General features: G+C 56.4%; 1 protein-coding gene across 1 annotated transcript; it reads right to left on the bottom strand.

The window, feature by feature from the left end:
* Positions 1-55: 55 nt before the first annotated feature.
* Positions 56-13934, bottom strand: PRDM12 (PR/SET domain 12). Its single transcript, XM_036117067.2, has 5 exons — positions 13712-13934; positions 11655-11845; positions 10025-10180; positions 1801-1912; positions 56-468 (listed from the first exon to the last, which is right to left on the bottom strand). Exons 1-5 carry the CDS (start codon positions 13932-13934, stop codon positions 56-58), a joined length of 1095 nt encoding a protein of 364 aa, XP_035972960.2.

Below are 13934 nucleotides of genomic sequence, written 5' to 3'. Positions count from 1 at the left end.
CCCGCCCGCGGGCCGGAGGCGGGGCGCGCGGGCGCGGCGGGCGCGGGCGCGGCGCTCACAGCACCATGGCCGGCAGGTGGTGCGCGGCGGCGGCGGCGGCGGCGGCGGCGAGCGCGGGCGCGTGCGCGTGCGGCGCGGGCAGCGCGGGCGAGTGCGCCTGCAGCGCGGCGCTGGGCGGCCGGTGGCGCGCGCTCTTCTGGTGGGCGCGCAGGCCGGCCAGCTGCGAGTAGGCGCTCTGGCACACCTGGCACTTGTAGGGGCGCTCGCCCGTGTGCAGGCGCACGTGATTGCGCAGCGTGGACGACTGGCTGAAGCGGCGGTTGCAGAAGCGGCACACGAAGGGCTTGTCCAGCGTGTGGATGCGCATGTGCGAGCGCAGGTTGCTGCGCGAGTTGAAGCCGCGGTGGCAGATGACGCAGCGCATGCGGCCCGCGGTGCCCGCCGCCGAGTCCGCCGGGTGGAAGTCCTCTGGCCGCGCGGGCGGGGCCCGGGGGGGGGGGCAGGCGGGGAGGGGGGGAGAGAGAGCAGCCTCGTTACGACCCCGCGCCGCCGCCGCCGGGGCCCGGCCCGCCCAGCCCGCCTGGGATCGACGGGGGTGGGGGGTGCGGGTCTGAGCAGACGGGTGGGCGGCGCTGCCAGAGGCATGAGAGAGGCATCGAGGAAGCTGGCTTGGGGTCAAATAGGAGCTGGACTCCAGACCGTGCTGTGAGACCTCAGGGACTTAGTGACTTCGCCTCCAAACCTCAACGTCCTCATCTGTAAAATGGGGACCTACTACGACCTCACGGGGCTGTGCAGAACATCACGAGGTGATCGTAAAAAGCTGCACTTTACCTCCCTTAGCCTGTATACGAGAAGTACCTGACTCAAAGTAGCCTTCTGTAAATGGTAGCCTTCCATAAAAGGCTCCCCACCCCCCCCCAAAAAATCCTTTCATTTATTCATCCCACAAATATTTACTGAGTGCCCTACTATGTACCCGGGAACTGAGCCTCACCTTTCTCATTGCTGAGATGGAGGTAATAATAGCATCACCCCCATAAGCCTGCTTCTTGTAAGAATCAGAGAAATTACTGTTTGTAAAACATTAGCTGCAGGGCAAGGGCTGGATAAACAGTAGTTCATGAGCCTCGGGTTCTTCCTCTAACCAAATTTCACAAGGGTTTTATGAGGACCCAAGTGGGGTGATAGCTGTAAAAGGTTTAGTGCAATACTTGCCATGAAATAGGTCTTGAGCAAACAGTGTCTATCGTGATGACCAGTGTCCCCCACAACACACACAGGTACACTCCACCCCACCTTCATTCAACAGGTTAATACCAAGCACCTCCACCAGGGACAGAGGGAAATGGACATTGTCAGAGCTGGAAGGGGGTTTAAAAATCATCTCGCCCAACCTCTTGCCTTTACAGATGGAGAAACTGAGGCACAGAGCCCTTCCCAAGATTGTACAGCAGAACTGGAACTCAATCCAGGCTCCTGCTGCCCGGCCCCTTGCTCCTTCTGCTCCACCCTCTGCCTCTCTGGTATCCCGCGCACCCCCCAACCCAGCCTGCCCCCAGACAATTTATTTTGTCCAGAAAACAGTGCCATTCGTGTCCGGACTGTGGTGGTGGCTCTGGGGGCGTTGGCCTGCTTGAGCCAGTAGCCTCATGGGCTCGATACTGCTGGAGATTGAACCCGGGTCCCTGGAGACCAGGAACCTCCCTGCCACACACAGGTGCACACAGGCACACTCTCACTCTCTCATTCTGGGTTCCAGGGGTCCCTTGTCATTGTGGCCTCACGGAGACTACCTACCATGCTTGTTCTTTTTCTGCTCCTCCTCTAGCCCAGGCACACCAGGGATCCCCAGGAAGGTGTTGTGTGAGTTTCCATACCACACCAGCAGCTCCTGGTCAGGAGGGATCATCTACAGGGGAGAAAGCAAGATGAGATCAGAGAGGCAGCAGTCCCCAGGGGTGGGAATCAGGGTCTCCGCACGTCCCCCTGCAGCCAGGAGGCAGCTGTCCTGCACCTGCCATGGAGACGGGGATCCAGTCTCAGCCCAGAGAAAGCCACACCAGCCATCGCTAGCAAGCTGCATAAACACAGAAGGCCCTGGGTTGCTCTGCCCCCACCCCCCTTTTTCCCCCTCCCAGGCCAGGCCTTCTCGCTGTTTCTGTCCTAGCTCTGGGGCTGGGAACAGAGCAGCCGCCCAGCCATGTAAGAGTTCCCAAACTGATAGCAACAGAATGGAAGGCTTACAGCAAGCTAACAGAAGAAGGAAAGCTAGAAAACTTTTCCTTTCTTACTGAGGGGAACCAGAATCAGCCAGCCCTCTGGTCTGCAGGGCTGAGCCAAGGATCGTGGGCTGCAGGGCACCCTATGGCACTTGGTTACATCCTCTCTGATAATGTTCTGGAAACATCTCTCATGCAAAACGCCCACAAGGCAGCACCACGCCACATGTACCTCTCTCCCGATCACGGGCTCTGTGTGACTCCGTGCACATGGCAAATGCTAAAAAAGAAGCATTCGGATTGAGGAACCCCTCCACCTCAGGAAATACTGGGGCACACAGCCTGAAACAAAATCCATTTCTACAGGAGAGAATTCCACAGACGGTGACAGTTCTCTGCTAATCCCAGGGGAGGACCTGCACCAGGGAAATGGTGAAGGCTGCAGGGAGGAAGGGGTTTGCAATGACAGCCCCAGGAGGCTGTGGAAGGCACTGTGGTGGCACTGACCATAAACCCCACACTCCAGGATGTCCCAAGGGGCCCGCAGGTCTTTGGCGAAAGCCACTTAGCCCTCCCAAGTGGGGAACCTTCAGGCCCCAGCCAGCTAAGACAAATGAGAGAGATGGGGTGCCTGGGCGGGCTCAGTCGGTGGAGCGTGCGACTTTTGATCTCGGGGTTGTGAGTTCAAGCCCCACGCTGGGTGTAGAGATAACGTAAAAATAAAATCTTGAAAAAAAAAAGACGGTTGAAAGAGGGGACAAGCCTGCACCCCATAGAGCTGGCTTTGGCATCTATCCTGGGGGTCACTCTCTGAGCTTCCCAGAGAAAGCTGGACACACCCAGGCAGCAACCGGTTTGTTTTCCTAATGGGTCCTCAACCGCCTCAAAGGAGTTGAAGCACCAAAGATACCATCTCGGGGTATCTGAAATCATGCAAGAATAGGACCCCCTCTTTTGGGCCCCCTGGTTACAGAGAAGGCCCCAGCCCTTCCATTTGACTCTGGCCTGCAGACCCCTGCCACATGCATTACCCTTCTGTACCACAGCTTCCTTCCTCTGGTCAAAGCCAGGGAGACCCTCAGACCCTCACAGCCAGCTCTGCTTGACCCTGAAAGGACGGCGGGGGGGTGGGGGGCAAAGGAAGGAAAGTGTGAGGGGGCCTAGTCACTGCCCTCCTCCTGAGACTCAGCCTAGGGCCACCATGTGCCTGCCCCCACGGCCCGTGGGGCATCACGTCAAGCCCTCAGGGTCAGTGAGTGACCGGAAGCCAGGCAGAGGGTACCAGCTCGGAAGTACAGGGTTCGAATATGGAAGAAACAAGTACAGTCCCGGAACCCGAGGAAAATCAGGTGGTGCCTCAAAGAAAGCAGACAGGTTAGAATCTGGCACCAGAGAAGTCCTCGAGGCCATTCACAGTCATGGCCGTTGTCCCGGGGGTCAGCGGGACAGAGCTGGAGGCCCTGCTGGAAAGGGGACGGAGAAGACAGAAGGAGGAGGACGGAAGGAAAATATTTAAGATCAACTCGTTGCGAAGGATGCTCTCTGTGTGAGGATGCAGATGGACCCTCGGCCACCGGGCGCCTGGGTGACCTGAGGCAAGCACTTATCCTCTCTAAGCTTGTCTCCTCAAGTGAGGGGGTGGGGGAACCTCCCTGAGGTCCCCCAACTCTGAGAATCTGATTGTAAGTCACCTCTGACCCTGTCCTGAGCCCTGGCTTTAATTTTCACAATCAGGGTTCTTCTAAAGCAGCCAGTCGCCCATCAGACTTGTCTGAACTGGACAGAGTGCTGGCAGAGGTCACCCATGTCAGGGTCCACCTGGACTCCCCACCTGCTGAGCCTATGACCTTGGGCAAGTTGCCTTCCGGCGCTGGGCCTCGGTTTCCCAGACTGTAAAACAGGGACGGCCTCTCTGCTCAGGCCTCACGGGGCCAGGCCTCCGCGGAGCCGTGGGCAGAAAACTTTGCAGGGAGGTTGGATGCAGGAGCGAGTGTTATGATCTTCCCTGAGCTCACCAACGTCTCAGGAAGCTGGCAGCGCTCTCTGGGGCATCGAGGCCCACAGTGGTCCCCACAGAGCCTGCAGTGTGGCATGGGGCCGCGGGCACAGTTGAAACCCAGGGTGACTGGTGGCTTTGCCTTCAGTGACTGACAACAGCACGGGCTGGGCCCCAGTGCCCCAAGGACGCGAGCCCCACTCGGGGCCACTGCCTCCGGCTTGGCTGGGGTGGGGGGCACCCCCAGGGAGAGCACAGATGTGGAGGGGAAGCTCAGCAAGCCCGCATTGGCTGTCGCCCTGAGTTCCATCTCCACCTCCAGACTCTCAGCCGAGGAATCAAATATCCAAATCAACACCAGCCTTCTCATTGTAATTGACAATAACAATTGTTACTAAATGTAAATTTGGGGCGCCTGGGTGGCTCCCCAACGCACTTTGGCACCCAAAGTCAGATGCTTAACAGACTGACTTTGGCTCAGGTCGCAATCTCGGGGTCCTGGGATCAAGCCCTGTGTGGGGCTCTCTGCTCAGCGGGGAGTCTGCTTCTCTCTCTCCCTCTGTCCCTCCCCACCCTCCCACCCAGACTCATGCTCTCTCTCTCTCTCTCTCAAATAAATAAATAAAATCTTTTAAAAAATTAAAAAAAATATATAAAATAAATAGAACAACAACAGTGGTGATGAATGAGGAGAAGCCAAGAACTCTGGGCTTGCACAAATTCTGAATATTGTTCAAAATGGTTGTTTGGAACATGATTTTCTAAATAAGAGCTTCGACATTGACTTTTAACATAGAGTACATCATTTATTTACTAACATAATTTTTACATGTACTAAAATTACTCTTACTAGTTAATTTCAGAAATTAAAACAACAAAGCAGACACATTGACAAACACGTGTAAACACATAAAGGGGGTAGGACATGAAAAGCGACTCTCTCCCCCACCCTGCATGTTCAGCCACTGTGGCCAGTTTTCTGTGCTTCTTTCCCCAGAAGGGTTTGTCATTTTGAGACTATTAAAAAATGCTGATTTAAGGTTCGTGGGGAGCAGCATGACGGGCAGAGTGGCTTCTATTTTTCTACATGAGATATCTGATTTTTTAAAAAATAATGAGCACATATTACTTTTATACTATCTCTGTATTAAAGAAAGAAAATCTAGGGGCGCCTGGTTGGCTCAGTCGGTTAAGCATCCGTCTCTAGATTTCAGCTCGGGTCTTGATCTCAGGGTGATGAGTTCAAGCCCCGCATTAGCTCCACTTAAAAAAAAAATCTATTAAGAAGAATCTACTGGAATTGAAAATGGCACAGATATCGAGAAGCCACCAGCACTGGGAAGGCTGGAAGTGGAGTCTGTTGGCTCTTCAGAGCTCTGGGAAGCCAGCGGCAGCCCCTGACCTGGACGCCCGGTCCCTGCTTGCTCGCTGGTACCCCTCATGCAATAACCCCAGAGATCAAGACCAGGAGACCCTCAGGATCAGCAACCTCTTCCCGGAGATCCTGGCACTATTGTCCACAGGCTGCCAGGGTCCCGGCAGCTGACTGCCTAAGAGCAAAGAACAACCACCGTGCCCCTCCCAGGCTTCCCGGTCCCTCAATACTGACATTTCTTTACAGCCAACTCTGGCAAGACCCTGCCAGGACTCTCCGTTGGGGCCGGCAGAACCAGGATCACAACGGTGTCCTTCGTTCACTTTTCTAGGCAGCGGGGACTGATTCGGACACACAATAGACCAAATAATTCCCCCAAGAAACCAAGCCCGGTACCATAAAATCCACATCCCCGAGATTCTGGGAGAATATCAGGGCCTGAGTCTTCCCTTGACAAATTACATAGTCTCTCAGCTCATGCTTCGGAACCATCCCTACCAGCCCAGACATTCTGTCCTGCCCCCTCTCTGAATTTTTATTATAAATGGAAACCGATCCGGTTTTGGTTTGTTTTCTTTATATAAATGTATGTCACACTATTGAACACACTCCCGGGAGGCTCTGACACTTCCCTTTGCCCCCCCTCCTCCCCGGGGCAGTGCAGAAACCTTAGTCCAGAAGGATCTCCATGTCATCTGGACGAATATCAATTTCCATTGTACCACAGATGTCCTGACAGACCAATTAATAGAGTTCCAGCAAATACATATTGGCCGGGGAGGCCCCACGGCGTGGCGACCAAGGGCTCTGCTCTGGGGTCAGACAGGCCTGGATTCAAATCACAGCTCACCACCTTCCTATGATCTCCTTGAACCTCAGTTTTGCCATCATTAAAACGGGGAGAGTGATAGTATCTCACAGAGCGGAGAGGACGCGATTCTTAAAAATTTGCTAAGACCCTCAGCACGTGCCCACAGATGATAAATGCTTCACAGATGGTAGCATTATTAATGATGCTTAGTATTAATAATCAAGGTGGGGACGCCTGGGTGGCTCAGTCGGTTAAGCGTCTGCCTTCAGCTCAGGTCATGATCCCAGGGTCCTGGGATCGAGTCCCACATCGGGCTCCTTGCTCAGCAGAAAACCTGCTTCTCCCTCTCTCTCCCTCTGCTTGTGCTCTCTCTGTCAAATAAATAAAATCTTTAAAAAAAAAATAAGGTGCCCCAACTGCATCCGCCCCTGAGCAACGTCAAAAGGAAAACGGTGCCAGGAAAAGCAGACATGGGACTCTGCCATATAACATGTTCGAGTGCTTGAAAGGAGAAGGAAAGTAGCGGGAAGGAAAGGCCCACACTTCAGGGCACGGTAATCTGCCAAGACACAGGGAGGGGAAAGACTGGGAATTTTCTTCCCAGCTCCAGAGTCCAAAGCTTTCATAACTTATTACTAAATCCTTTCCTTGCACTGAGTTTTGGCATCAAAGGTCTTGCTTCCTGGGGTAGCTGGTTTTGTTTTTCTGGGAGAACAGGGGTCCGTGTGTTCCCCTTTCGACCCAGTCCCCATCACCTGCAGAAAGACTTATTCATTCAACACTGAATGGTCACTTGCTATGTGCTGAGCGCTTTCTAGAAATGCTATTTTAGGCACCTCACGTTATAGTAAATTCTTCTGTGGTTGAATCGATGGGGAGAATGCCCCAGAAATAGCTTGCCGTAGATCCAGCCAGATGCCAATCCCGCCTGGGGGTTCTCCTCCGACTGGCTGGCCTTGAAACCCCATCTCCATTTGGAGGGCTATTATTTTGTATTTGTGGAAAATTTGAAAGTAGCAACTGTGCATTCTGCTTACCGAATAAAGATGGGCCTTCCCATTTTGGGGGTGAGTAATGGGTTACTCATATGGAATATAAATGGCAGTTCTAAGCGACAGAAAGACTAAGAAAACAGATCATCGCAAAGGCCCGTCTCCTTGGCTAACTCGCACGCGCGCACAGAACAAACAGCCCATGTATTCCAGAGACTTCAGGGAGTGGCCTGGGGGAGAAGCAATTTCTTCTGGTGGAGCCTAGAAGGGCCAGTGAGCCCTGGCCTCTGCCCAGCGCATGGTGGGTGGTCACACTGGCCCAGACACACTGCTGGTCCAGTAAGTGGAATCTGACATGGCCACAAAATGATCTGAGAAAAACGGCCACCACGAGAAAAGTGTCCAGCTTTGCTGATGAAAAGTAAAATGACCGTAAAGTGATATTTTCTGTTTCCTTGTCCCTCATTCAAGAGGTCCCTTCTTCATAGGCTTGCTACCTCTGGGCAAGCATTAACTGCAAATCCATGGCATCTTGCTCACAGTATCCTATATGAATCGGTTTCTTTTTCCTGATCCTCTTTTATCAACTTAAATCCTGATAAAATGTACATGACTTTTTTTTTTACTCGTCTAAATTCAGATTCCTCCCTAGAGATCCTCTTCAGCCCCTCTGTCCTCTGACTGAATCTGTAGAAATTTCTATTAATATTTCCTGACTCCGTTGAGCCTTTAGCCAATGTAATCTGCACAGGGAGATGATCTGAGGCCCCCGAGTCGGCCCCAGCCGGGAGTTCTTTGGCCCGAATCATATAAGCACTCCCACTGTCTCTCGTGTGCATGCGTGTACATCTGTGTTTATGTACATGTGTGTGCATTCATGTTAGAGGGGAGGAATGGAAAGTCTGTGTGTCTCCCAGCTCATCTGTATTGGGATGGCCAGGAAGCAGCGCACGAATGTGAGGATGTGTGCGTGAGGCTGGGAGGGTAGGAGGGGAGAAGACCCTGGAGCGTGCGCTCTGCTAGAAGTGAGGTTCATCCACACCTTAGGCCGATTCTGGGATGTCTGGCGGGGAGTCCTTATTCCCACAGGGTGGTGGCCCAGCGAGACGGTCACAGGAGCCACCTTTGTCCTAGACCTTTGTCCTAGGTGCCTGGGCCACCTTCGGCCCTACCTTCACACAGCCCCATGCTGTTCCATCTCACTTGAACACCAGCCCAGAACTTGGACACCTTTCTTTACCCTCCACTTCCTGGCCCTCCCAGAGTCTACCCCTCCGCTGGGACCCACTCCGTAGCCACAACAACACCCAGGCAAAGACCATTCTGCTGTCATCCCTGGGAGATTTCCTGGAGCCTGGTTATTGAGGGACAACTGGACCCCAGTTCCAGAAGCTGCTAGGCCCCAGTGCCCCTAGGGCCTTAGAAAGATCTGAGGCTCTGAGTCCCAGGGATAAAATGGACTATAGGGAAGTCATTCTCCTGCCCTGGGAGACCTCCTTTGGACCTCTCCAAAACTCAGCCAAACCCAGCCCCACCCCCGAGGGAGGACACTGCCTCTCTCCACTAGGGGAGTGGAAGCAGGAGGTCCAGACAAGTGTGTGTGGGGGGATATCCCCACCACCCCCCCCACAGCACTGGCCACCAATCTGCCATGGGGAAGGAGGGAGCTTGTCTCACTCCTGGGACAGATGCTGAGCATATTTCCTGCCAAGAGACACTGTCCAGAAGGTCCCGACAGCATGGCCCTCCATGGCTACCACCACTTGGCTTGTTTTGTGCCCTCAGCCCCTCTCTGTAGACCGTGAGCTTTTCTGCCTCTGTCCAAGATTTCCCTATCGGGAACACCTCCTTTTTCCATCCTCCTGAACCTTCCCATGACCTGGGCAGGGCTTAGCTACTCCCAACCATGGGATGTGATATTTATCTGCTGCTATCTTTCCTTTTCCCTTGCTTCTAAGCAGTTCGACCCAGCACGGGCATTAGTGCTAACATTCCCCCCAACGCCTGGTAAGAGCTCCCGAGTCCCTCTGCCACCAAGTGAGCCCCAGCTTCCTTGTCTGCAAACTGTGGGTAATCGCAGAACCCTCCCTCGTGGATTAAATGCACAAGGATTATAAAGGATAACGCAACCACAGAGTCTAGGAGAGAAGCCTTCCACAGCAAGTGATCGATGTGTCAGAGCCAAGACTTAGAGTCATGATCCCCACATCAGCGTCCCACGCATGCAGAACAAGGAACAACACACAGCGAAAATGCTGCAGACACAATGCCCTCTCTTGCATTCAAATGCTTTCCCCTGCGTCTTGCTCTCTGTATCTCTTGGTTTCTGAACCCCAGGACACCCTAAGCAGCTATCCGGGAGCCTCACGGTTGAGGTGCTCATGACATCCACAATGGCCTAAAGTCAAAAGTTCAGTCCTTTCTGATCTACAGCCCAGAAAACCTGCCACGAAGTTCATGCTCCCAGAGACCATGATGCCTGGGCCCCAGCCCTAGGGCCTGGGCAGGGCCAGCGTGGCTGGCATCAATGCACCTCCATCCCCCCCACCCCCAGTCCCCGGACACTGCTGCCTGCGCCCCTTCTCCTGGCTGCCCCCTGGCTTTGTACACAACAGCACAGGCACTCACCTCTATGGCCTTGTAGAAGATGCTGGTGCCGATCTGGACGACCTCCAGGTTCTGCTCCTGCTCATTACGTGCGCACTTGATGTAGGTCATCCAGCTTCGGTGGTCCTCCTGGCTGGCATCGATGAAGTAGCGCACTGTGCCGTCCTCGTTGAACACCTGCATGCAGGTAAATGAGGGGCTGAGTGAGGCAGGCTGTCCACCTGTGACCGGGCTGGGCCGCTGCCGGTGTATCCTCCTACGCTCTCTCCATCCTCACGACAGCCCCAGGAAGGGCGAGCAGCTGTACTCATCTCCGTTTTCCAGCTGAGAAAAGGGGTGCTCGGAGCAGTGCAGTGACTTGCCTGAGGCCAGGCAGCTAGAAGTGACCGACAGGGAGTCAGTCTCCAGGGCCCCACAGGCTCCGGCGGCCACGTACTCCCCAACTCCGGAAGAAAAGGGTCTCCAAGGGATCACTGACTCGACAAAGTAACAGCCAGCTAACTCCCTGGGGATGCAGAGGTGCTCCCCAAAGCAGCAGAGAGCACGGACCAGGACCTCAGAGGGGGACACAGGAGCCTGGAGAGGGAAGGCTGGCTCACTGTGGCACCCTGTCCTGGCCCAAGCCCCCTTGTGGGAGCTATCAAGAGTACTCAGAGATCAGATTGGGCCCCAACTTCCTAACCTAGCAACAAATGGAGAAGATAACTACTGGCCCAGGCCTCCAGGGAGGGAGGAGGTGAGGTCAGGAGAAGCATCTGGACCATCCCCCTGTTCTCTTCCTCCTGCGCCTGTGACCAGAGCCAAGATTTGTCACATTGGGCTCCTCCAGGGACTGTCAGGTGGGGGCTGTGGTGGGGACCCATGGGGGGAAGGGAAATGAGATTAGGGAAAGGGTGCACCAGCCTGGCCTCGGCAAGTTAAGAGCCCCAGGGGAGGAAGAGCTTTGGGAGTGGCTTTGTCCTAAGGGTGTCCTAAGGGTGGCCGTCCCTGGCATCTGGCACTGTCGGAGGAGAGCAGGGTCAGAAGGCCTGGGGTGGAAGCCTCTCTGAGCTTCAGTTTCCTTCTGTAGAATGGGAATAACAATTCACAGGGCTGATGAGATCATTTGGTGGAATGCGGGCCGCTGACTCAGAAAGTTATCTCAACGCCAATTCATCCCCGGTCATTTCCAGTTGTCACTGTTCTGCCTGGGTTGAGAAGCTCATTCCTAGGAAGCACCGGCCCCTTCCATTCCCCACACTGGCCACCCTCACCCCCAGGCCAGGGTGGTTCAAAAGGGCTTTCCTTGCAACTTCCTCCCAAGGAGAAGGATGCAGGTAGCTGGGAGGTGGTCCCCAGGGTTGGCTTCAGCGCTTTGGGCATAACCCTGGGCAAGCTACATGGCTTCCGGAGGCCTCAGTGCCCTCCTCTGAAGTAGTGCCAACGACAGTCCCTAGGTTGGCCGGAAGAAAGAGGGTCAGATTTCCTGAACAATGGCCTTAGCAGCCTGGTTTGGGAGGCACCGCCAGGCATAGGGCGGTAGGATCCCGGATCCCGCGTCAGGGAGCTCGGGGGCCCAAGCGCCCCAAGCTCCCAACAGGAGCGACAGGGACGGAGTGGCAGCTGCCTGGGGCCCTCCCGCCGGCGCCCCTCTCCCCTGGCCCTCACCTACCTCCCACATGAGGTTGTTGTTCTTGCAAATGTCCACGTGCTCCGGGGCGATGACGCGGCCAGTGAAGGGACCCATCTCGGTGCCCGCCTTGATCCACGTCTTGGAGAAGATGCCGAGGCCCTCGCCCGGGATGGAGCTCTGCGCGATGATCACCTCCGCAGGCAGCACCAGGCTGGACAGTTTCTGCACTTCTGTGACCGCCGCCAGGGCAGGGGGACTGGGTCAGAGCCTGAGGCAGGGAATGGCCCGCCCTTCCCGCCAGAGACCCAGGCCGGTCCTGTCCGGCCAGACCAACCTCAGGCCCGCCCCGGAGTGACTCCAGGGAAGTCACTAGGGTATGTGTGCGCGCGCTGCGGAGTGGGGGAGGCGGGCGGCGGGGTGGGTGGCAGGGTGCTCAGTGCAGGAATCTCCTCCGTTTGCAACCTGGGGACCCTCTGTGCCCTCGGAAGCAAGAGGTGCTTTGGGGCTCATTTCTAGGGGCTTTTATTATTTTTATTTATTTGGTCTCTCCACTAATTCTCAAAGCATCCACAACGTCCCTGCCCCCCACCCTGGAAGAGTTTAAGAACGACTGTGCCCACCGCAGCGCGCGGTTTTACAAATGGGTAAACTGAGGCCAGCTCCCAGGAGGAGGTGATAGCCAAGCTGAGACCTTCCTTCCGCGGGACGCTCGGCGCTCACTGCGCCTCCCTGCACGGAACACAGGGCGCTGTCGAAGGATCCCGGTTGCGGCCAGGAGCTCTGACTCTTTTCGGGGGTGCGGGAGGCGCTGCGCCTGGGGGCCGGCTGGCTACGGCGCTGGGAAGAGACCTCAGGCTGCGGCGCGGCGGGGGTTGGGGGGCGGCGGAAGCTCAAAAGGAACGCGGGCTGCGGCGGGCAGCCTCCGGCGCTCTCTGTGTGACCCCGGGCCCGCCTCGGTCCCCCTCGGCGCCCAGGATCCGGGGTGCCGGAAAGGGCGGCGCCGGGAACCTGGGCGAGCCCTGAAGTCGCCTCTCTGAGCGGGAAAGAACGGGCGGCCCCCGGCCCCCCGGGGGTCCCCCTGTCCGGCCCGGCAGCCGGAGTGGGGGCGGCGAGGCGCACAGGGGCGGCCTCCGTGTCTTACAAGGTTCCCCTCTAAGCTACCTGGGAAAATAGCCGGCGAGCGGGCCGGCTGAAAGCGGGGGGGTTAAACGGTGTCCATTGCGGCGCGGCCGGCAATTTGTCACGCTGTTAAAGTGATAGCATTCATTCGGTTCCATTCGAAAGAAATTGCTAATTCTAAATTCATTAGCCCTGGAAGAATGCTGTAGCAGTAAATTGTAGCTCAATGCGGAGGGGACTTGTTTAAAAGGGGCCGAGGAATTCCCCTTACAAAAAGGGGGGATTAGATGGTTGACATAGCGTGAATGGAAGTGGGATTAGTCTGCACGGTAAATTAAGAGAGGAACAGAAATCGTCACGGGGGAAGAGAGGGCGACGCGCAGAGATGCCAGCGCCGGGGAAAGATATTGTTTGCAGGTTGATGAATGAGGAATAAGAACTTGAGACATCTTAAAGAAAAGAAACTTTTCTGGCTCTCTCTCTCTCTCTCTCTCCCTCGCTCCCTCAGCGGCTTTCTCTGCCGGCCCGCCCGCCCGCCCTCCGCCCCCTCCCCAGCCCCCCTGCCTTTTAAAGTTCTCGGTTGAAGTGGGAACTTTCGCGGGTCAAGCCCAAGTTAACTAAATGAATTTTAAACCCCTTCTTCTTGAGTCAACTGCTATTACACGCCTAGTAAGGCTTTAGATGCCGGGAACCCGCCGGCTCAAAGGGGTGAGGGGCGGGCGGGGGGCCGCGGGGGGCCGCAGGGCCGGGGCAGCCTGGACGCGGCGATCCCTTCTCCGAGCCGCGCGGGGCGCGGAGCTGCTTCCCGCCCCGCCCGGCCTTTGGCTGCTCGCGCCGCGGTTCGGCTCCCGGGAAACTGAGGCCCACCGAGCAGCCGCGACGCCCTGTGTCCCCGCCGCGCGCCCTGGGCGTCGCCGGCGGGGAACCCGGCGGCGCCGGGAGGAGGGGGCGCGACCGGCCTCGACGGCGCGACTCACCGCCGGAGAAGGACTGCGCCAGGACCTCGGCGGTGAAGGCTGTCTTGGGGCTGGCGTGGTGGCTCTTGTCCTCGAAGAGCTGCTCGCCCAGCACGTTGCGCCAGCGGCCGTAGAGGAAGCTGTGCAGGATGTCGGAGGTGATGACCTCGGCCAGCGCCAGCCCCGGCGCCTTCAGCCCGGTCTTGAGCACCAGGGCCTCAGCCGGGAGCACGGAGCCCATCAT

This window comes from Halichoerus grypus, chromosome 14 (genome assembly GCF_964656455.1).
Source record: "Halichoerus grypus chromosome 14, mHalGry1.hap1.1, whole genome shotgun sequence".
Lineage (NCBI taxonomy): Eukaryota > Metazoa > Chordata > Mammalia > Carnivora > Phocidae > Halichoerus > Halichoerus grypus.
The sequence above is the reverse complement of the archived record's forward strand: the minus strand, read 5'-3'. Positions and strand labels throughout refer to the sequence as shown.